At 38.3% G+C, this 25646-nt stretch overlaps 1 protein-coding gene across 4 annotated transcripts in view; it reads right to left on the bottom strand.

Annotated features, from left to right (window-relative positions):
• CDC42BPA (CDC42 binding protein kinase alpha) overlaps positions 1 to 25646 on the bottom strand; it is a gene marked incomplete at both ends in the record, with an annotated part of 150362 nt that overhangs the window by 99719 nt on the left and 24997 nt on the right. For all 4 annotated transcript variants that reach the window (XM_079550162.1, XM_079550159.1, XM_079550160.1 and 1 more), the window contains 2 exons: positions 1494 to 1577; positions 7489 to 7580. In XM_079550162.1, coding sequence (XP_079406288.1) covers positions 1494 to 1577; positions 7489 to 7580 — 176 coding nt within the window. The remainder of the gene's footprint in view (positions 1 to 1493; positions 1578 to 7488; positions 7581 to 25646) is intronic.

The raw sequence follows: 25646 nt of genomic DNA, 5'->3' as shown, positions 1-25646 counted from the left end.
TAACTCTACCATTTACACATACACCTATGTGCTTATATTCCTGAACTATGTATTTTTCCCATGTATTTCTGTGTTAATGCAGCACACTGCTAATAGAGCCAAAATGAGTCATCACTGTTCCAGAAGTAATGACAGCAATTCATTCATCGACATTATGAGTGACAGGTTATAGCTGCTGCACATCATGCCTTGTAATGCATTTTCCCTCCAGATGGTTCCCTCCCTCTGCATGCCCATGGATTACAAATACGTGGAAAAACAGAGCTGCAATTCTTTTTAGGCTAACAGTTCAGACTTTCAGAAATTAATCTAGACTCAAGGGAAAAGTATTTTTAATACCTTTCACAGAGCAAATCTTGCAAATCTATTTATAACTTTGATTTAATGGAAAGAATTGGCAATTAAACTAACTTGAAAAGTAGACATCTGAAAATAGAATGGAACTTTCTTTCTGGTCTTTTATTTTTCACTAAAATAAAACCTACAATAAAGACACATATCTTAACAAGAAATACCTCTTTGTATTAATATTGTTCAGTATCTGAATAATTTAATTAAGTTGAAACCCATTATGTATGTCTAACAATAGTCTGGTCTGCATGCCATCCATACCTCTTCATTTAATAACATTTTCATTAAAAGATACAGGATCTGATGAGTAAACATAAGAAACTGGCTTTAATCCATCTGCATAATTTCCCTTATTATTTCAAGTGTGATGGTTTCCCATTGATGTTGAAGCAACACTTTTGCTTTTACTGAATTTTATAAGTCTATTTTTTTAAGCAGTTTATTTTCACTACGCAAAGATGGAGGATTTCAATGCAATTTAGAGTCAAATACATGTTCCGTTTAGAAAATATACACCCATCTTCAGTTACAGACTGCATTTTTTTTTAAATTACCTTCCATAAAAATCCAGGGAAAGGTACTGACGGTGGACTCAAAATAAAAGTCAAAAACAAAGCAGTGTGAATCAAAGAGCACTGTAAGAACACAGAACTGACTTAAGCTGTAAAAGGAAATTTTCATCCCAAAGTTTTGTAAATTGACGTTTTTATGATGTAATTTGTGTTTTTTATGAACTTGCGTTCTCAAGTTAATTTGAAACTTTTGTTTCTAATTTTTCAATCTAAAAATTGGACCTCACACATCAGGAATTTGAGCTTCACCAATTCATTATATCACAAAGATATACCCACTAAAGACTACTGAAAATCATGCGTTATAATGTTGCTCACATAGCAGGCAATTCTTGGGCAATTGCATCAAAGGGATACCATATTCAACCCCACCTAAATCAAGACACCGTGCCACCAACCTTTCTTATAAACTGCTTTAATCTTATTTTAAAATTAATCTTCATACTGTCATTGAGTACTGAAGTACTTCCTTAATCTCTATAATCACGGTTTTCTAGTTGAAAAAGTAGTAATAATTCAGAACAGTAAGAGGGTACATGATTATTATAAAGAACATTTCTCTCATCTTACTTCAGCTCTCTTCAGCATCTCCCACTTATTAAGTATCTTCATGGCAAAAACCTTATCTGCATTCTTCAGTTTTACTACTGCAACCTGGAAAAGATAAATGAAGGATAAGCTAAAACACTAGTAGACATTTCATTTCAGGAAATCTTGAGGATGTTATGTAATAGTTCTTTTTCTTCAGTGTTTCTTACACTTTATTATCCATGCACAGTACCATACCATCACTATCCAGAAAGAGTAACATCACAGCAGTACAGCATATTTATTGTGGAAAAGATTCAACTCTATTTCAAGCTTTCATTATGTATCACCCTTCCATCAAACATCATTCTTCCCAAGTGATTGTAGATGAACAACACTATTTCTTGCTATCACACTTTTTGCTCTATCATCTGCACGAAGTTACCAAGGACTGTACACTTCACCTTCTTGGATTCCTGCTTCCAGTATTACACAGCACTTTAAATTACAGACCTGCCTAGAAAAGACAACGATCTAACAGTCAGTTCATAAAACCAAGAAACAATACATTTTAGGTTTTTTGGCAAAAATTATGACTGTAGATCTGTTACAGTTTCTACTCTCATCTCAAAAAATGCACTAGACCTTCTCTGAAGACATGGTTCGGTATTCCTTCACATTTTTCCACCTGAAGTTCAATGAGCCTTTTTATGATGTCTCTTGTCAGTGGTACCAAAACACTGAAATTCGCATCTTCCAGAAAAGCAAAATTTAAGAAATACAAGCCCTGCTCCTCTTTGTTGTCTGTTAAAGATTACATATCATAGGCACATGTCATAATATATTAACAAAATCAACTGACCTAGTCTTTTTCTAAGAAATTTATAGCATGGGTTGATGATATTAAAAGCTAAGATAGATTTTTAAAAGGGTAGTGGAAGAAATTTACGTAAACATGTTTTCACTGTCAGGATTCCGTAGGCAGGAAAGCTGTGAGTCTTAATCCATCAATCTTTCACACACTCAGAGCTGCCAATCAAAGTGAGACTGCCCCACTCCATTACCATCCCAATTATAGAAAAAGCTCCATTAGCAATACATTTTATCAGCCACTCCCCAACTACCCCATTCTGCCTACTCCCTTTCAAATAAACCCTAAGGCTTCAGGAAGTAACTTCATTTCTGTGCACACTTGGTTACAAACCAGCATGCCCAGATCATCATCTTCACCCTGCAGGTCAGTGACAAAAAAAAAAAAACCAAACAAGATTGACTCCTACATTTCTTCTGCCTCTTTCATAATCAGCAAACTAAGTCTGTGCAAAAACAGTGATAACAGAAAAACATAAAAACATACCACAAACATCTTTCCACCACCTTCGAATGTGTCATCAGCTGCTGCAGCTTCATACATAGGCCAAAAGTACACTTAGCAGAACTGCACTAATCAGATGTCTAACTTAAGTATACCTAGAGGTGTATCTTCTGCTTAGTACAGAGTCATTGACAAAGCAGCTGTCACTTTCCATATGGGCTGCAATGCATTATCAGTCTTGCTGCTGACCTGGGGGACTGGAAGCAAGAAAAAAAAGAGAATAGAAAAAGGTACTAGATCTACCTACATGTTTAGCTTATGAGATGACATTTTTAGAGGCTACTGCAAGCATAAAAACTGAGGCTGATGTCCAGACCTGAAATCCCTCCATGGTACTTTCGAATATGAAATGCAAAAGTAGATTGTTAGACAATCTCATGTTATTTCATAAATCACATCCGTGCTGAGCATCATAGTTTTCCACAGGAGAAAAAGATGAATCCTCTGTAGTGATACATGAACTGCTACGAAAATTTGAAACTTCAGTCTCTTTTTACTTTACCAGCTAGGAATTTGTCAAGCCATATCTGTATCAGCTTCAATGAGAAATGGCAGGAAGAGAAATGCTGCAACTAGCCAGCATTTAAATTCTATCTTACCTTGGATGACGTGGATGCCCTCAACAATATGAAGCTAATACATAATTATGCCTTAAGCACCTTGAAGGATTCTGCCATTGTTGTGGAGAAAAATAAACATGTTGGTCCAAGAGTTGACAAGCTTGCTGCTGCTTGCAGGGAAAGTGTTTTTTACCTCCAGCACCACTGACATTGTAGGACAGTCAGGCAGAGGATTAGGCAGAACACAGGGATTTTTAGTCCAACTTTGGGGTTCTTTCATTGCCTACTCAGTGAAAGGTTTTTTGTGCATTTGCTATGGTTCTTCCCCCCAAAAACTATATTCCTTAGTCTCTGAATTACACACGATCATTCATAACCATCTAAAATTGCAGTGCCCTGTACAGCACTCACTTGGAGACAACCAAAGGAGTCACTGTGCTGCCTCTGGTTAACAGCTAAAGGACAGGGTTTCACACAGTTGAGGATTTGGTACCCTAGAATGACCAGTATTGAGCAGTGACTAAAGAAAAAACGAGTTCATGTTTCCCAGCTGTGTTTACAACCAGAGGCAGCCTTTCAGCTCATGAAGTCATTAATGTTATTCCATATCAACAGTCACTATGTACACACAAGACCAGATCAAAAACATCACTACTCCTTGGTAATCACAACACCTTTTTGCAGGTGTCTCAGAGCTTTATGGAAGTAAACTCTAAACTGTTTATCTCAGGATTTGACTGTGAAACAATGATCTGACACTTAACAAAGAACAGTCCAATGTAACAAAAAAGTCTGAAAGCTGATTACAGACACCACAGTGCTTACATATACACACACTATATGCTATACATATATACACACACACACACTATATGCTCTTTCTATAAATGCACAAAAACTGAGTGCTGTTTTGATGTACTCTCTTCCCCAAAGAAGCTGTCAAGACAGAAGAATGAAGAGCCATTCCTAAGTACTTGTCCTGAACTGCCTTCCTACTGGAATTTACTAAGATTGGACACTCGATAAATATATATTTTTCCTTGTGGTGGAAGTTTTGTTTGCTTGCTTTTTTTTTAATTTACATTTTCCTGTGAGCAGCTCAACAAAAATTATTGGTATGTGCTGATGTAAACACTTTGGTTTAGCCATATTTTTTTTCCTCGTTCCTCCAACAGCTTTCTGTACTTCCCACAAACAGCAGCACTGTCTGCTATTCTGCCAGTCACATATCTTCCGCCGCAAAAAGTAATGATCTTAAAAATAAAATAATAATTATGCATAATATCATGAAGCTAGGCCAGAAGCTACTACTGAAAAGGAAAAAAAAAAAGGGAGGGGAGGGGAAGGCCAGCATTGATTGATGAGGAGTAGGCAACCCCCCAGGAAATGAGTTTGAAAGGAACATATAGGGAACTAACAGCCTCATCTCTCTTGAGAAATTAACATCATCTGAGCACAGCTCTCCTTCAGCTTTTCTTACAGATTCAGTCTTACGGTAAACCTCTGGATTGATGGCTGGGGAAGACTCTTACTGTTCATAACTGGATGCCAAAATTCAGGATGTTTCTATACTGCTGAGGGACACCAGTAAGAACTGCCTACTGGAATCAGCAGTGCTCCCTACTTTCCCTAGCAGCCTCCTTCAGTTTCCAAGCACAAAGTCTCCTCGCTTAGGGTTGTCCATTAAAATTTGTGAAACAGCATGCTGAAAGCAAGCACAATGAAAACACCTGACGTCCACATCAGGAAGACATCTGTGTTTTCTAAAGACAGCACTCTTTTACTCAAAATCTTAAAGAAGTAAATGTATACATGGAGAGGGAAAGTAGACATCGTTCATTTGACAAAAAGGAAGCATTCTCAGAATGACAGCGAGCAGGCTAAGGACTTAAGGGAAAAAGAAAATCAGGAATCTCTTACAGTTGTAAGCCATCTTTAAACTACTTTTCTCCATCAAACTTGCATAAATAAAAAGGGAGACATTTATTGAGTATGCAAATTAAAGACACTGAGTAGGGTAAAAGCCTGAGACTTGCTACCTGGATTAGCTTTGGTCTCCTTTACAGTTGGCTGGAAAAAAAGTATCTTTCTTCCAGATTTCTTAATCTGTCTCAGCAAACTATTATCATCTACTGCATCACAAAGGTATTTCACAGTTGAATATTAAGATAGTATTCAGTGGCTAAAGGAGTAGTAAAGTTTGTCTGCCCTTCTTTAAACATTGCTGTAATTTCACACAGAGCTTGATTTCCTAGGCAGATGCCTAAGACAGACTTGAAATTTGTTTTTAAACTTCAGTAATATATACTTTATCAATACAAGCATTTATGAAGTCCTACTTTAAGAACATGTAAGAACAAGTTTTCATTGAGAGAATTCAAGTTTTCTCCTTCCTGAAGATTTTCACAATTAAGCTGTCTTTCTCAGTTAGGGCATTACAAAGAAACACTGTTCCTAGAACTACCACATTATGCACAGTCTCCAGAAAAAGATGGGGAAAGTTAAGCTCTCACTATTCATGGTATGATTCATTGCAAAGAAGCTTAAGAAAGCACTACAGAGTTGTTTTTTTGGTTGTTTTTGGTTTTTTTTGTGGTTTAGCCGCTGTGCAGTTTGATGCTGATTCAGCAGACAAAAACAAGATACAAGGCAGGTTTTACACACGGTTCTTCTGACAAGAAAGTGCTTTCATCAGCGACTTTTCTTGCATCTTATGTGATCTGTACAGGAACTAAGCTGCAACTGCTATGGCAGTAACGAGAAAAGTCATTGTTTCACGTAGAAACATTTGTCTCAAAATGGTGAATCCAGCATTTTCTCTGTGGCAAAGCTTAGGATTAAAGACCAATTATCCATGAATGGGTAATATTCATAGAATAATCTTTAATCTTTTCTATAAAGAATCATTAGTCCAGACAGAGCAAAAACAACCAAAGGGTGATGAAGTAAAAGCTACCCTTTCATTGTCATTTTTACATCTGCCCAGTGATGACATTTACACTGAGCTATCATCAGAGCACGCAGTGATATACACTACAGTAAAAAAATCCCTGTTTCTTAAAAACTAACTACAGAAATGCGATTTTTCCATAATCATAGATTAGCAAAGCCAGATTTTCACACTAAGCAAATAGATTAGCAAAGCTGTAAGCAAGTGTTCCTCATCTGCCATGAAACCTTCAGAGATGCTCTCAAACCATTCAGAACGTCACAGTTTGAAAAACGATTCCCAAAGTAGAAGAAAAAAACTGTGATTTTAGCTCTTAGATTTTTTGAGGCAAATAAGCGTGTGTTCTGCACAGACTTCACATACTATTCCCATTTTAGCACATTTGACCACAAAAAAAAAAAACAGCCACTGTTATATATAACATTGTTCTTTTGACATAAATAGTGCCTTGCATGAAGAGGAAAGTACACATACTTAGTATCAAGAAGCAAAGGCTGAAAAGTAAGATTTATTCATTCAGGCTTTCTCAGACTGTATATTCTTATACTCCTAGTGTCCATAAAACCTAGTAATGAACAGCCTTGTTTGACAACTTTAAAATAAGAGATTGTTCAATCAGAAGCAGCAAAAGCCTTTTATACTTCAATAGTAAGAAGAAATGGAGGAAAACAAAGTTTAAATATCAAGTCAAGGAAATAAAGTGACAAGAATAGAGAGATTTCTTTGTGTTCCTAGGATGTCAGCTCATCTGTTCACTTAAGTTCTTGAAAACAATTTAGTCATTGGTATGATTAGAAAAGACTAGATCTTTACACTGCCAGTAAATAGGCAGCGTCCATCTGCTGACTAGAAAGAACTACAGTCAAGCTAATAGTTTACCATCAAATGCTTGAAATGCTGTCTCTCACCCCATGTATACACGTCTCCTCTCAAAATTTAAGAGACTTAAACTACAATGAGCCATCAGAGAATATACAAAACCAAATATACTTGCATCAATTGTTAGGTTGGCCTATGTCATCCATTACGTCTGCATATCGTAAAATTTGTACACATGGCCATGATACATGGGCTGCCAACTGTCTCTCTTCAGCACTGCAGCCCTGCAAAAGCATATTCAAATCCTTCCTCCTGCCTATTTCACATACATACCTCACCAAAGGCTCCTCGACCAATCACCTTTAGGATTTCAAAATCTTCTTTATGTAGTCGCATCTGTTTCACTTTAGATGTAAATGGTTTGGCTGAAACCAAAGAGAAATACCAATCATTAAAAAACAACAACAAACAACGTAACAGTAGCATAAAATAGATGTAATTAGAGTCCTGAAAACAACAGACTACTTAGATATCTATGTGCTATAATGCAATATTGCGAATTCAAAGCTGGAAATAATAGCTAATAAAAACTAAGCCGTAACTGCTGTGAGTGAAAGGGTGTTTTTGCCCTGTAGAAAACAGTCCACTGAACAACATAGTCTTCTACGTTCACAGTTGTCCACTGCACCTCTGTTTCATGTTATCTGTTACTGCATAAGCAAAGTTTAATGTATTGAGGTATTCACTTTTGGCCTTTGGATGCTATTAATTTCTCTGTCAAACAGCTCTTGTATTTGATAGAAAATTAGAAGGCAGATGAAAGATGACCGGTTTGGGTAGCGCTGGTCCTGACTCTGCGTCATGCAACCGTTTTACAGACAACTTCAGGAACACATAATAGTTAATTCTTAGCTTCTGGAAGCAAGAACAGAAAGTGGAAAAACCACACAGGTATAAAGCTGATCTATAAAATGAGCAGAAGAACCCAAGACATAACAAGAAATGCCCACCCACCCAAATCTGTTAATAAGATTTTTCTGGATTCTCATATAGTTTGACCATACAAGCTATAACATAACTGGTATCACTGCACTACAGAAGTAACAGCGTTCTTTAGAATTTTACAATCAGCCCCATTTTTCTTTCCTAACATCCCTGGCAGTGCAGCAAAAACTGTACAAGCTGACACAGAGGTCAAGAAATCTGAACTTAATTTTTTCTAAGATACATCAGATGCAAACAATCAACTCTCTAACAGCAAGTTCTGTTTGTTCTAGCTCTGGAAACATCAGCTCTGGCTTAAATAAATAGACCAAAAAAAAGTTTTAGGTCCAAACAGTAATAATACAGCCACTAGACACTGAGATTTGCACGTAAAATAAACTAATGTTTTTACCTTAAACTTACAATTGCTTCACTTAGAATATTTATGACAATTAAAGCACAGGCATTCTTTCAAGGTGTAAATTTTAAAAAGTACTTTTCTCAAGTCCACAGAGATCTCAAACTTAAAATCAGTTCCTCATAACTTAATAAAAAAGAATAAAGGTCTCAGAATAGGCAAAACGAGTGACAAGTACTCCTTCACTGGGAGAACACGAGCGATTTAACACAAGTATTAGTACTACTGACAAACACTACTGAACAAATTAAAACCAGTCGGTAAAGTCTTTTAACTTGAAAAACAACTGATTGAAAACAAACCCGTCGTTCTTGACTTCAACATTTTTTGACCATTATAGGCCTGGCCAGAGTAACAGGCAAAATATCTTGTTAACAAGCAACAGCATAGCTGTTTAAACCACAAAACTCTTTCTCACTTTATATTGTAAGGAAAGGCCTGTCATTCTTTAATTATTACATTTTGGAATCTTCCAGGGTTCCCATAGGGACAATGGAAAAATAAACATCATTAAAACTGATTCAGTAAAACACAACAGACTAAAATATGCTTGAATTTGGTTTAATGATTTGTAGTATCAGTGCTAGCAGAAAAGCAGAAGTAAACTCTTCTCTTCAATATTTTTAATCTTCTCTAGCAACAGACATGTCAATGTATAGCCAGCAGTTTTAGGAAGCAAGATACAGTCCAAGAAAAGCAAAAGAGACTTGCCCTAGGAATGTGCTCTAAATAGCTTGTTCTAAAAAAGGTCAGTGCTTCATCATCAACGTTGTTTGTCTGCTGTGCAAACATTTGATATTTTTGTGGCAACAGCAATCTTTAGTACAGAAAATCTGGCCTGGTCAAGGGTCTTGGAAGGCACATCTTCAGACAGCAATTTCATGCATCAAGCTCTGCAGACTATGAGGTTAACGGGCAGATTTTTTGCAACTAGTCTGGCAATGCTGTATGAGCTGTTATGAAGACAGAAAACCCCAAGGTCAGGAAGCAGTTTTCAAAATGCAGTTTTTACATAGGGGTCCCTCCAATACAAAAGGTTCCTGAATTTAAATATTTGGGGATACAGCCCTCTCCTCTATTCACATGCTCATCTCCTCTAACAGAATCATAAGCAAATTAACAATTAGAAAATAACATCCCCTTTATCAGAGAACTGCAGTTTCCTTGATGAATACTAGAGCCTGTCTGCAGCTCTTCAATAGCAAAAGGTGCCATGGGAAGGGTGGGCATTTCCTTCAGCACTTCATTCAACAAACAGAGAAGCAGAGCAATAGCTCTTCCCCTTTGTATAATCGATGAATATTAAGATGTTATAATTACAAAATAAACAAGCGAGTTTGGCAAAGCAGATAATGACAACAGAAACAGAATAGATAGAAAGCCTAACCCTATCCTGGGCTCACCCACAAGACACCAGCAGAGCAGATCTCCGGATGAGATCCTTCCCCCCTGGTAGCCAGCTCTTAAATAGCTCTAGGAGAGGTGCAGCCAGGCTCCACCCCTTCCTGCAGCACAGCTGAATTGCCTTCACCTGAGCTCCTGTGGCTGGCTCATGGCTCGCCTCAGGTGATCAGTCAGAGGTTCAGGCCGTGACTCTGCAGTTCCCATACACCTCTCCCACATCCCTTTTCACAACTCCTAACAAAGCACCAAGGAGCAGCAGTTTGTTATGCCAAATTGAATTTTCTCTCTTCCAAAGCAGCAGAGAAATACAGGCAGCATGTCCCCTGGCTCGTGCATTCACTCAGCTCAGAGATTCTCAACTTAACAGGAGCCACAGTCTCATTATATAAAAACTTATGGATTTGCCAGTATGTCATTTATGGCCACAAGCTGCTGAGTCACATATAGAGACAGTTATTCTAAAAAATATCCACATGCTGTTGTTATTGCCACAGAGATGGAGGGATACATCTTTATCTCTAAGAACTGCCCTACAAAAACACTGCCACCCAACCTGGCCAACACATTGGATCTTGATCTGCCTGGGAAAACTGAACCACCATCCTCTTGGCAAAGATTCCTTACACTTAATCAATTACATACAGCAAGAAAAAGCCATCTGACAACTCAGCCTCAAGGGAAACCAACACACTAGAAGCTAGGCTAAGCTATTTTGTAATGAGGTGAACCTGTCATGACTATTTTAAGTAATTTAAGTCTCTATGGGTTGTTCCTCACCTTTTATGTTCAAGACATTCATTCCATTTCCGTTTACAAAGCAGTCAAACCGGTCAAAAAAACAACAGTATGAGAAGAATTCTATAATTGTTTCAAATCCTTCCAGCAACTTCACCTGGAGTAAAAACGTTAACAGCACACTAAGCTAACCACCAGGGCTCCCTCTGCCCAACCAGACATACTGAGGAGCACGCATTCTAGCTCGTATGGGTTCTGAAGTAGAGACACCAAACTTGAAAAGCCTGGCAAGGTGCAAGTTGAAGCATTCTATAAGCAGTGCTAAGAAATATTTAATACCAAGAGATTTAATTTTTAAACTGTTGGAAATAAAAGTCCACCTCCTGAAGAGCTGATGGGGAGGACAGCAACACTGTCAACCCAATGCAGTTTAGTACTGCCATTATAAATGCGCATGATAAGAAACAACGATCAATAGTAATTTAAAAAGCAACACAAAAACACACACAGAAAATAGAGCAGTACTGGAATCTCATTTGCAAAGTTAGTCTTCCTGTCTTGTTCTCTTTCTCTCCAGTTCCCAATCTGCAGAGATTGGGCAGAGCAAGCCCTGAAATTCTCATCTGTCAGGGCTGACCTCTAGCTGGTGTGGCAGAACTCCTTCTCTCTCTCATCTGCAACTGACCCTTTCCTTCCCCAGCAAAGCACTGCAGAGGATTGGAGCTGCTTTATGATGGGTTGAAATTACACCCAGTGAGATGAGGATCAGGTTGACTGTCTAAAGACAGTGCCGAACATTTGCAGGCCTGGAGCTGCAACTAACTGGAAACACACAACTGATTCATAAATTTAATAAAACACAATGGGACAATGTCAGGGAATTCTAAATTCTCCTTGGTGCCTCACTGATGCCAAGGTTATTTTACTGGTAAGCAGGACAGACCACTAACTCAGCTTCAATGAAAGTGTGCATCTTCTACTGGCAGATCTCAGTAAGGTATCTACACTCTGCCTCTCCAAGGAATGATAAAACGTGCTTCCTTCTCAGTAATCCAGGTGTCACACAGCAAAAGCAGGCTTCTGGCCACTGCACTGCTCCGTATAACAAACCTCAGTAAGCCAAAGATTTAGAAACTAAATGCTGTATCCATCAAAACTGTTGACAGAAATGATGCAAGTTCATTATGAAGGAAACACAGAACAACAACAACAAAAACAGCAGCCATGGAAAAGTAGCTGCTTGCCATCTCAAAAGAGAACCTCCTCCTCTTTACCAGTTAAAAAATCATTATAAAAATACAGAGAGCATTCCCTCGCTAAGGAGAAAACCCAGACAACCTGAGACACTGTCACTCAACACACTCCCAGAAGGCTCTTGGATTTCTCTCACCAGTTCTTGCAAACACAAAACCAACAAAACAAAACCCAAGAAGAAAGCAGAATACACTGATAGCCCTGCTTTTCAAGACATTTTGCAGCTTTGAATTTCTGCTAAATTCCTGAAAGTTAACAAGTCTTTGTATTTTACATATTCAATCTTGCAATTATTTTCAACTGGCTTTATCAGTTGCGATTACAAAATACATAAAATGCAGTTCTGAGTTAAGAAAACCACAACTGGATGCTTCAAAAAGCTCCAGAGAAGAGGCATAAGAATGCTCCATCTGAAACCAACACAACTCCTCTAAAGAAATAACAGACATTCAGCAAGGCAGAGCTGCAACTTAACTGCGAGATGGAGCATCCCCTCCTCTCTACCCATCTAAAACTGGCAAGGCAGCACAAGAAAGCTTCCTGGCAGCTTCTTGTCTCTTTAGAACATATCAGGGACAAAACATGGCAGACCACGGCCAAACCACAGAACTTTATTTAAGACTACGTTAAAAAAAAAAGTCTCAAATACCCTTCTCAAGTTTTCACAGCTAGGATTCAATTTTCAGTCCCTCAGAACATTTTCCTGATGAACAATTAAGTGCCAACATCTGTATGCACAAGTTAAGAATCTGTCATTTTCCAAGAATGAGAAGTATGTCCACAAATTCCTGTGCTACGGTACAGGCAGACACAATATTCTGGATCCTGAGGGAAAAGAAAAAAAAAGTAATCTGTTCTCATCTAGGTCAACTGGAGACCATCCAGCCATCTTTGGCTGCAGCTACCACAAAAGATTCTTCAGCAGGAATTTTAAAATCGGAGACAGAAATAAAATCTCTTTCCCAAACATACAGGAATAGTTCTATTCCACCCCCAAAGTCTCAAACAAAAAATAATCCATGCACTCATAAAACATTAGCTGCAGGTCTGGGTAACCCTTCCACACTACATCGAGATACAGCCATTACTTTTTTGTGTTACTATTCTTTCTTGTCACACAAGTTTGAGCATTTTATGTTTAAATATTATTATATCAACAGCAAAATGAAATACTGAGCTTCAATTCATCCTGCTGTGCACTGAATTCTGATGCAGTTCTTGCACCACTGTCAGTGCAGTCTTTACCAAAGGACTCCTACCTAGCAGACAGTATAGAGGTGCTCTGGAAGTAAAATAAGAGCGGTGAAAAAAAATAATATGTCACAGAGTCACAGAATGGCCAGGGTTGAAAAGGACCACAATGATCATCTAGTTTCAACCCCCTTGCTATGTGCAGGCTCACCAAACACCAGACCAGGCTGCCCAGAGCCACATCCAGACTGGCCTTGAATGCCTCCAGGGATGGGGCATCCACAGCCTGCTCGGGCAACCTGGTCCAGTGTATCACCACCCTCTGAGTGAAAAAAAATTCCTCTGAAATACATGTGGTATTTAGAAAACCTGAAAGGCTAATAAAGGAAGAAGGTGGTCATGTGCCCGTAAAGCTGAATGCTGCTTAGGCACTATCCCTCATACTGTCTGACAAGACAAGATGAAACTCACATTCCTCAGCAGATGACATAACTGAATTTCCTGTTATTTGACTGCCTAGAATCACTGCATGCTTACACTCAAATCAATTGGTCCCGTGTTTAGAATTACTAAACGTTCTGAAGAATCAAACTAGAAGTATTCCTTTTTAATGTCTGTTTAGAATTTATAAACTCTTAAGTCCTTAATTTTATCACATGAAAAGAAGATATCACCATTTAATGACTAATCTCTTGAAAAATACTACCTTACTCTTCATGAAGATTATGAGTTGGCAACTAACTGAGTAATGAGACTATTATTCAAGAGACAAATTGTGCAACCACACAGCAAGTTTCTAAGAGTGGGGAAAAAAAAAAAAAAACAGAGGGAGGGAACAAGCACCTGTCAAATAACAGATCTCCCTTCTGAAGAATGGTATTTTCTAACCACAAAGGATGCTTGTAAAGCCCCCTCGAGGGTGCTGCGGAGGCATCATTAATTCTGTTATTTCCTTTGTTCTGCATGCGTGATTTTGCATTCTTAATTAAACAGTTGTTCAAAATATAGATAATTTGCTCATCTGAATAAAAATTAAAAATAACCTCTAGAAATTCTGCTGCATACCATAATAACATAGGAGCGTCTTACCCAACCAAAGGCAGTGACTTGGGCCCACCGAAGGCAGGCACCTATCTACCACTGACTGCTCAGCAACTGAAGGGCCTGTGCTGCAGCCTGCTATTCTCTCTCCATAAGCTACCTGCTTATTTAGTATTTCACAGCACTTTAAGAGTCCTCCATTTGATTTCTGAAAACAAAGGAAGAAGAACACTAAGGATTTCAGTCCAACACCTGCTACTGCAGAATGAACTACTTTCCCTTCCTCACACAAGTAGATGAGGAGTTTCACCTCTTCCCTCTTGCAACTCTTCATCCCATCGCTTTCCATCTCAGCTATTCAGTCCCATCTCCACCCCAAGAACCAGCACTCAGCATCACTCTGCTTTAACCCCATGTCATTTTACCATGCAGCCACCTCCTGTTTCTCCACACCCACACTTAACTCACTTTTAAGTCAGTCTGCTCGTGGCTGTCCTTCTTCACCAGCACACCCCCACTCCCTCATCCTGCAAGTCACAGAAGCTGCCAGCTGAGCCCAGCTCTCTCCACAGCCCTAATTGCTAGTTTTGTGGTTTCCTCCCTTTCCTTCCTAGCTCTTTTCTGCCCATCTGAAGTCTCTCTACCGAAGTCCCAGCGCTGGCAATGAAGACCTGCCACCACCCTTTCTCCAGTTTCCCAGCACATTTCCTTTCTCCCCTTACCACAACTAGTTTTGAAGGCTTTGCTCCCACTTATTTTCCATTAAGTTGCAGCAAGCTAAGTAGTACTTGAACTGTACAACAGTCCTTCCTTTTCATTTACAACTTTAAAGTCTGTTTTTATGTAAAGAAAATATACTCTGGTCACATTTAATGTTTGGCTGATACTGACTTACGTGAGCAACTCCATTCATTTTCAATTCCAAGAAAAAGTAGTACAAACTCATTTAATCTCTTTGAACAGGATATGCTGTAAGACTTGTGAATAAGGGGTGTGATCAGATTCTTCACAAACTCCCCTCCGCTAAAATGACTTGTTTGTGTAGCTATATACTTTTAGCACCTACATACCCTTAAAACTTGTAAAAATGCACACCTGCCAAATCTGAGCACATGAATCATTTGAGTCTTGTTTCTGTCTTCCCTCGCAGTGCTTTTACCCTGAAGTATTCACTAGGCTTTATTTCAGACCCATCCCAGCAAGCTGCAAGGGCCTCGGAGCAGAAGGCTGATAATAGGGTCAAGCTGTAATAGCAGACACACTGTTCTACAGCATGTCAGAGACAAGCACCCACCAAACGAACTGACGTATCATGTAACAGAATACCTTCTTTCCTCTTTACAAGCATAGCATAAGCCTGCTCAAAACCACTTGAGTACACCCTAGACAGTGTATTTCACTGATGCTGTTATTCGTGTTTGCATTACAACAGTTCTCCAAAGTCCCAGTCACAAGAACTCCTGAAGACAAGTATCATACGAGCACAGTTACAATTCTCATTCTGCCCCACGGACAACAGGTTTAAAATGAAAGCTGCTGCCTGAAGTCATGCAGTTGTGATGCAGGCCTCAGAGCTAACTGAAGTTCAAACATGAAAAGCAAGTTCAAAATACATCTAGGTAATTCTTTTGCTTTAGTTATCACTCTGGCATCAGATAAATTGACTTTTGAAAGCTGCCTGCATTTATTTTACACTGACTGGTATGTCTGATAGGCTGCCCTGAAATCAGCAAAAATGAAATAGTGCAATGAAATTGTACAGCACTTCATTAATATAGCACGTTAAATGTTGATTCTGAGCATCAAGTCTCTAAGTGCAATAACAAAAAAATACACTACTGCAGTTTCTTTGACTGCTTTCTACAATTTCAAGTTCCTGTTACAAAATTCCTGTTACAAAATTCCAAACACCACAGAAGTTTTCCCACCTCCATAGCTTAGTCTATATGCCACTCCCCATACCATTTCAATGCCATCACTCCATATTAATTCCACTGTAGCATAACAGCACACTTTTTGCTTGTTCTCTGTATGCAAGCTGAGCAATGCAACTGGTTCTTATGCACTGGCACAACCATAAAAGCATGAGTAGTTCCATTTGTTTCACAAAATACGATTTTACGTCATGATTCAACTATGACTTTAGTAACAATCCTTTAATAACATATCAGCACTCCTTGATCTTCGGAGAACTTAGCTTTAATGTAATCCTTTCTAATTAAAACTTAAAAAATCATTTAAAGTTCAGTACCATTCGAATGTGAAATGCCTACAATAAACCTGACTTGAACATGATGAAATCTTGGCTCTTCCCAAATGGGCCAAGTACACAACTGTGCACCAGATCCAGCACTCTATTTCTCAGCTACAATCAGCTTTGCTTTCCTCCTGATTAAGAAATCACTGTAAAATAATGCTGATTAATCATCTTTTATTGCAATTTTACCTCATGGCAACTTTAATTATTCAACCTTCAGTGTATTTGAATCACTGAAATCTACTGCTACTTCCAAAAATATCACTAATAGCCATTAACAAAAACTTCTAACAGATTCTTGATTTTGACAGTAGCACAAACATTTTCCTAATCAACAAAAAGGTTTTCAAAGCACCTTTACGGGGTGCTTCAAATTAACCCTTTAGAATTCCTAACGCAGCAGATGAAGGGGTTCTCACAGGGCACTGCCCTGCATGCTGTTGTATGAAACATGCTCTGATTTCAGTATCCCCAACTCTACACCAGAAAGGACACCTCAAACCTGTGAGCTCTTACGTGTATGTGTTCGTAGGGCAGTGAAACCAGTACTTTTTAAACCTCATCTCCTGAAGTAACAAGGAGATGCAGTGCCATATGCCTGTTATGATAGGCTACACTCAGATTACAGCATTTCTTTACTACTACATTGATTAAAGACAATTTTTCTCTGATGATACTTATATAACAGAATAGGATTATTTAGTTGTATTTATCAGAGAAAAAGAGGTGGCAAGTAGAACTAATTTTTTTCCTCTCAGTCAAGAACTTGTTCTCACTTCAAACTAACTGATAGAGAAAAATTCACCTCAATACAAACAGTTCTGAATCTCCAAATGCAAGGCATTTTTCCATAATATTCTTTGCTTTCTTTGCTCTGTGCTTTAATTTCCTCTGGATATGGACAGAAGAGAGGGTCCTGTATGTATGTGATGCAGTGAAGGAGAAACTATTTGCAAACTGTGATACTACAGCCTATTTATTTAGATACATAAAACACTCAGTGAACGCTGAAAATTCTTTGCTTTTTAGCCAAGTGTTATCTCAAAGGTTTTGTTTATGAGAAACTCCAAAGGAAAAGCCATGGAAAAAACAATGCACACACAAAAAAGTAATGGATGATATTTTAGAAGAGCATAGAAGTCTTTCAATTTATATACAAATGCACAAGTTTTCAGGAGAGAGAGAGAATACCCATTCAGTTACTTCAATGAAGCAATCACATTTCCCAGGCAGGTTATTGCACAGCTCTTAGTAAGCGTTTATTGTTCTCAATCATTACCACAGTTTAGCTATTTCATATAAATATTTCACTGGAAACTGCACTCTATAAACAAACCAACACGGATTTCGATTACAGGTATTAAAATACTTCAGAAATATGCAAGAAAAACGAATGCTAGATAATACGGGTAAAAAAAAAAAAAATCAATTTTACAGAGTCACCAAATGCAGAATAAAATTCATTAGGTACAAGTGAACCTTGAAGACTTAGTAAAATGCAGGGTGGAGAACTCTGTGTATATCAATATATAAAATGAGGAGAAACACTACTTTCAGGAAATACAGCATCAATGCAAGACCTTGGAAGACTGAAAGTAGTCACAAAAGAGTACCATACAGCCACTGTGCTTAAAGATGTCAAACAAAGCTCTATATATCTGCTATATATCTGAAGTACAACACTGCCTACATTAAAAAAAAACCTCAGAAGAACATTTTAGGCCACTGTGCTATATCTAACATTTAGAAGAAAACAGACAAGGAAAAAATAATACATTAATTCAGCTAGACTACAACTCACAACAGTCATTCCTAAATCCGAATGACTCCAATGCAAGAAATTTCTTGCTACATTTGAAAGAAAGGTATTTGCTGCCTACTCTTACCATCACCTTTTCTAGGTTTAAAAATAATGGGTACATAATTCATCAGGCCTCCACAAGCTTTCTTTTTTCCAGGCTGAAGAGCTCCAGCTCTGAGCCTGTGCCCACAGAGGAGGTGCTGCAGCCCTCTGATCATCTTCGTGCCCCTCCTCCGAACCCGCTCCAACAGCACCATTTGAAAGAACTTCTGTTACACATCAAGACCACTACAAAATACCAACACAAGGAGGATTTGAAGTTCTCTAAATGTAGCCAGATTCAAGTTCAAATTCTCTCAGCTACTTGCTTCTGCTGTCACGCTGGAGATTTTTGTTTTGTTTGCTGTTGTTTTAATTACAGTGTGAATGTTCCCATGAAAGAACTTCCAATAGCATGTTATTCCTTGGTTATTGTAAGGACTTCTCGGCTTCCTTCCTGCACTTCGTAAGATCTTACGATTAAAGCTGGGTGGTTGACCTGGAAAATTGTGCTTTATGCAGCAAGACATTATGTTTCAAAAAAGACAATACCTAAGTACACAAGCCTTCTTTTACAAAAACACAAAGAACATACAACTATTTGAATAGGCTCTATTGCTGCATTAATAGTTGAAATGCAGAATAGTCAAGGGAGTAAAGCTTTTTCCTCATTTGAACTCACTCAACTGGCACAGGATCTCTTTCCCACTCTCCCAATCCCTTGGGTCCCTACAAATCAAGACCAAAACAGGACCCAGCTGTCTCTGCTTGTTCAAATCCATTCAATTACAGCTGGAAGTCAGAATATTTCCAGGCAAAACTTCCCTGTGGGATACTTACTCGTGTGAATAAAACATACAAACCAATCAGGTACAATCAGCCACAGCAGAGCATTAAGCTTATTAAATATGGTAGCATATTTAACAGAATAAAGTGCTCAAGTAGTTATTACAGTGTAATTAAGCACTAGCAAATGAATTAACATAGGAAGCATTAACAGCAAAGGAATCAAATACATAGTTGCCCTGACCACCAATTAGGATGAGAGGATCTTGTCTGCCACTCGAAGGCCTGAAAACCAGATTGAATAATCAACAATATTGATTACAAATACCCCACCTGACCATGCTAATCTTGTGACCGCATATTAGAGATGAGCAGCTAACAGGACATACAGGCACAAAACAGCTGGGGGATTTCAGTGGGAAATACTTCTTCAAACTTCAAAAACCATTGCTAATGTTACATTTGTTAGACTTTTGTCACATGATAAATGACCAAAATCAATGGTCAAGAGCTGCAAAGTAAAACAGTCAGTGCCTGTGACCGCCCCACCACCCCAATGCTAAATTACTGCCCCAAACTAAAACCTAAGCAACAGCATATCTGAAAGAAAAAAAAAAAAGTTTCCAAATACAGAATAACTCTATCTGCATCACAACAAAGAGGAAAAACTCAGCCTTTATCACTTTATTCCTGTCTACAGACTTCTGAACACTCCCTAAGTTGGAGACCATTCCTACAAACATTCTTTAGTTTTGTTCTGTATTTGTCATGAACAAGGATTCCTGAAAAACAGACACACCACCTGTCTTTCCTCTCTTCTCTCCCTCAGGTCAGATAAGTCTTCCAGCTCACCACTCTTTGGCCTCTACCTAGACTGTGAGCTCTTTAGGGCCTGCGTGAGTAACTGCAATAAATGGATTGATGTCAAATTTAAACATTCTGTACAGAAGTTCACATTTTCAATTCAATTCAATACTTTTCAACACAAGAAGGCAGAAAGCTAGTACTAAGGGATTCTAAATGCTGCTTACGTTATCACAAAGCTGAAGCATTTCCAAAATCTCTAATCAGATTTTATTTACTGTCCGTCCTTTAATATCTATGTTATTAAAGCCTCTGTTAAAGAAGTGTCTTTATAAAATGTTACAGGTTTCCCCAACACTTATTCCCCACTGCAAACCTCCTAAGGGTTTGTTGATAACAATGTAGCCTAGCAGAACCACAGAGCAGCACAGAAAGTCTTTAGCGCAAAGTCTTCAGGAACAATACTGATCATCCTAGGGGATAAGACACTCACCAGCTCTCTTGCAGTGCTCAGAACCGCAAAGAACAAAACAGGTCAGAAAATCCAAGTAACGACAAACAGTTAAAGAAAACTTCCAGCCACAAATTTGTTAAACCTGTCTACAATGTTTTCATTGATAATTGACAAATTCTATCATTATTCTGTAACGTTTTGTCCTACAAATCAGAACAAATCAAGAACACTTGAAACTGATATATCCATAAGTCTACCCACTCCCAATGCATGCAGACACTAATGTTCACTATAAGTTAAAGAAAACATTTCTATCATCCCAAATGCCCTACACTTTCACTGTGCAAAGTATAAAATATCATCTGAATACTGATTAGCTTCATTAGCTTTTATACAAATAATGCATGAGAACAAATCAAAGCTGCACGATACAGACAGTCCAGCTTAGAAGATTCAGTTTCAAATTGATCTGTCAATATTCCATCACCAGAAGCAGCGAAGAGGGACTGCCTCTGCCAAAGAATCTTTACATTCTGTGATCTCCCAGACGGTCACCAGTGCAGAATGCCATGACTCAGAACTGACACCAGTTCCCACATTGAAACCTCTCCTACTGCCACACCTTCTGCCCTATAGCTCCTCTGTGTCCCTGCTATGATGCCTAAATAAGCTGCCAGGAATAGGAGCTGGGCAGAGTTGCCATATTATTTGTTTGCTTCAGAAATATTTTTATTAGATTATAAAATCAACTAAGGGTGAGAACTGAGGAAGCCCATTACATTTAGTACCTCCTTTACAATATATCTAGTACCTTAATAACATCTACCCTCCTTAAACAGGTGCAGCATAAGGTGTTATTGGAAATAATAATTTAATGGATATATAGTACCTGGTAAAATGCAAAAGTGATTTATTAGCTCTGCAGCTGACAAAAAACCCAACAAATTAGTTACACTGGTCTGAGCAAATAACAGCTGCAGTCTTTTAAGAAACGGTCATCTGGCATTAAATTTAGAGACAAACTCAACTCCTTCAGACCACAACAACACAGCTCTCCAAAGGCTCCACACGAGCTATCTGATCCAAGCACAACACATGTGATCAACGACACAGACTGCAGAGAGCAAAGCAGCTGCCATTTCCGCAGCAGCTCCTGTAAGACTCAATAAATTTTCCCTGTTCAGGGTTGAACAACTTTTTAAATGCCCCCCAGCTTTCATTTTTATCTGTAAAGTTACAAAGGGTCAGAATGAAAACTTGCTTATGCTACAACTCAGAAGTGTCACTCTGTAATTTCCTCTATACTGTGTTAATTTACTCCAACCATACTGTTCTACCTTTAACATGTTTTAACAAGCTTTTAACAAATACTTCTGTGGATGGCACAACTTCGTTGTGATGTCAAGGAGACTTCAGTCTGAAGGGCTTCAGATGCTCACAGAAAACGCTGACTTAGAAATTCAATTATCATCAGTACTGCGTACTTCAGATCAGAAAGAAAGACATTTATCAACCAGACCATACTCCAGCATGCATCCATTTTCACTTTGGACAATACTATGTACCTCTATGGCAACCATGTATCTGCTCCTGAAATCCAGCTATGGCAGAATGCGCTACACACGTTCACCTACAGCTTGGTCCTCAAGATGTCATACCTACAGTGCAAGTCTTGACATATCTTTGCCTTAAGATCTGCCATGTTTGCATTTACACATAAAGAAAGACTTCACAGCTATGAAGAAAATTTAGGACAGCAGCAGACAACCACATTTCAAAGGAAAAGTCTGCTCCCTCTGAACTGCTATATTTTCTGTAGCTAAGTACCTCTAACATCGGGAGAAAGCTGAAGTTCCTGCAAGTTAGACCAGGAACATATGAGAAAACAGCAATACAGCAATACAGAAGCAAGCAGAAGAGTTTTAATGCCAAATAATGGGACTAAGGCTCAAGAACAAATTGGAAATTTCCTTGCACCCTTTCCCAAGTTCAGGGCCATTTTCACAAAATACAGAAACTAGGAGAAAAGATATTTAAATATATATATATATATAAATAAAAATGCACAAGTCTGTCAATCACAAAGGACCCCACGGCCTGGCTCTGTGAGTGCCTGAGGCACAGTGCTAAGCAGAAGCTACCAGGAGCAGCTTTGCATCCCTCACGGCTCTACCCAAGGCTGCGCTCCTTCCTGCCTTCCAAAAGGGCTACCTGAGCAATCCCACAGGGCAAACAGCTCCTGAGAGCCAGCCAAAAGGTCTGGAGCACCCTTGCCTTTCCAGTGGCTAGTGAGGTAATTTCATACAAACACACAGATTAAGGTAAACGGACTGGAGGAATCAAGGACTGAAAGAGCACACCACTGCATTTTTGCACCAAACGTTCAGCATTTCTAAGTAACTGTGACATCATTCCTCAGGGCAACAGCTAAGAGTTTTTGCTAGGAGGCAAAAATAGCACAACTTCCAAATGTCTTCAATTTGTACATCAACCTCCGATGCATTCAACTTACAGCTACAAACAACCCTTCTCTCTGCCTGCAAAAATCACACTCATCTGAGACTGGAACATCTGTCTGTAGGGAGTATCCACATACCTATATTCTAGATTCAATTAGGCATCAACTCCATGTGATAACACATTCATTTGTAGATGAGACTTAGACAAGCAAAGAAACACAAATGAAAGACTGGAGGAAAGACATCTTCGTTATTTTCACCAACTAACAGTTTATAGATGGGAATATCTTGATTATCCTCCTGTAGAAAGGTTTGGAAACAAACTATTTTTACAATAAGAAATGCATGCAAATGTATTCATATTCAAAGATACGATCCTTTAAAATACTGATAACTCACATCAACTTACATAAGAAAGACCAAAGCGTTGATTTTTCAACACTTCACAAATATTGTTGCTCTTTACCTTAGCAATTTACCTACATAGTTTATACCTTTAATCATAGTAGTTAATATCTACTATAACACAGCAGAGAAATCGGCATAAAAACCCATACTTTAAATAGTCAAAACTGCAGTTAAGGATCTTCCAAAAGATCATACTACATTTGAATTGGTACAGATATTTATAGCAATATATTTTATTTCAAGCCGTGCCATTTTTTTTAAATAAAAAATTCTTAGCCGTTCTCAGCAACAAAAATTAGGTGCATTTCACATGTACATCTCTCTTCCAATGCTTCCTCTTCTCTCTGATGGCTTTTCCATCTTACCTGGATTGCAGAATCTGGAATGCTAAAATACAAATCCTATTTTAAAATGATTTCTGTCAAGCACGTACATCTGTGTAAGAGCTTCTTTGGCACATAACACGTTCTGCTAAATGCTATGGCAACTACATTTGGTCTTTCTTAGAATTCAGGCATTAGAATATGTATAGAATATAGCATCAGCTATGTGCATCAAGAATTGACTCAATGAAAACATCTGATCCCATCCTCGTGCATAAATTCAGAAAGGCAGAAGAGAAGGCAGGGCAACCTAGGAACGTAACAACTCCACCTGATGTCATTTTTCTCCATGAGGTTTTACTCTCAGTTTAATAACAGCCTCATTTTGACAGCTTTCAAAAAATCAAGAGTCTTTTCACATTTTTCAGCGGCCTTTCCATCAGATACTAACGACTATCACGCTAATGAGTGATACAACATACTCATCAGCTAAGCCAGTATTAAATCATGGAGGTAATTACTTCTAATTACTTCTTCCCATGCACTAGCCACAATACCTTAATTCTTTCTGGGAACTCAGAGTTTAAAACATTTCTGAAAGGTATCAGAAATTTATTGAACTGTTGTTAAATTCCAACCAAGACCAAGTGCCAAAGCAGCACACGTACTTTATTTCCTTTTAAATATACAAACATACATATACACACACACAAAAGTGTGTGCAGACATGCTTGTGTGTACATTCACCCATACATGCGTATGAACAGAAGATACCTATGTTTATGTAGAACGATGTGAAATTTTAAGTATGAATTAAATACAACCTATAAATTCCAGAGGGCCTCAGTCACGTGATTCCATCACAGTTCAGAGCAATTAGGTACAGCTTTATACTGCATGACTTCTGGCACTACCTACAGATTTTCACCACTGGGACAAGTTTATATTGCAAACTTTCCTATGCATAACTAGTGAGCCTGTATCTTATTATTTAGTTCTCCAAGCATTTAATTGAGGGTGGAAAAAAAGAAGAAAAAAAGAAATATGTATTAAAACATTACCACCACTAAATAGTGTCTAATACTAGGAAGATGCTTGATCCAAAGTAACCTCACACATTCCTTAAAACATCTACACAGAAAGTATTTTCTTCCAGAAATGAAGATCCTGAAGCCTTAGCTGACGCCAGCAAATTAGCTGAAGCTATGGTTTTAGCATAGCACATATTTACATGAACAAAGCAAGGGTCTCTCATTAAGTGAAGAAATATGTTAATATCCATACTAATAATCAATTTATTACATGTGCTATGTAATGGTATTTTATTAATCACACGTGCTGATGCACTCTGCACTAAGAGGAATCCCATCAATGCTCAGCCTAAAAGGAAAATCACCTGCTTTCTTAGAAAAAAGAAAGAAAAAAGCCTGCACTCATCCACATTGAATGCTTTGAAGTAAGCTACTTTAAAAAAAATTACGTATTTGGTCTACTCCTTTTTTTCTTTAAGCTAATCATCTCCACTCCCACCTCTACAATTAATAAGCATGTTCTGCAACACTGCTACAAAGAGGAACCCAGCCTTTCCAAGGAAAAATTTCTCCCTCCTCTGCCAGTTTCCAGCAGTATTACTTCTTTCATCCACCTTCCCTCAGCCTGCAATTGCTATCAGGAAAAAGGTGTTGCCTCTTTCTGACTACGCATTAGGTGTCCCTATATAATCTGGTTCTAGTAATATTTTCATTTTAGATGAGGAAAAATAGGAAGTTCCACATTTTCTCATCCTGCTATGGGTTATTAAAGCTCTAAAAACACCGGGGTGAGTCACAGCAATTAAAAAGCAAGGGAAAGAGCAGAAAACAGTTCTAGTTGCCCAAAATGACCACTTAAAAAGATGGAATGGATTGGAAGCTGTGTTCTTATGCAACACCTTCCTCCCTGGCTATCTATGTCATCTTGAAGGAGATTGGGAGTTGATAGGAGGTACTGCTTGGTGGCTTAAGTATTTCATACTGTAATGCTATAACATGATGAAAAGTACATCAATAATAGCAGAGTGGCACAATCCTAGGCTGCAGCAAATGAGGAAAAGCAAAACACAGCAGCCACTGACACAGAAACAAAGGAAAAAAA

Source organism: Tetrao urogallus, assembly GCF_951394365.1.
Source record: "Tetrao urogallus genome assembly, chromosome: 2".
Taxonomy (NCBI): Eukaryota; Metazoa; Chordata; class Aves; order Galliformes; family Phasianidae; genus Tetrao; species Tetrao urogallus.
The sequence above is the reverse complement of the archived record's forward strand: the minus strand, read 5'-3'. Positions and strand labels throughout refer to the sequence as shown.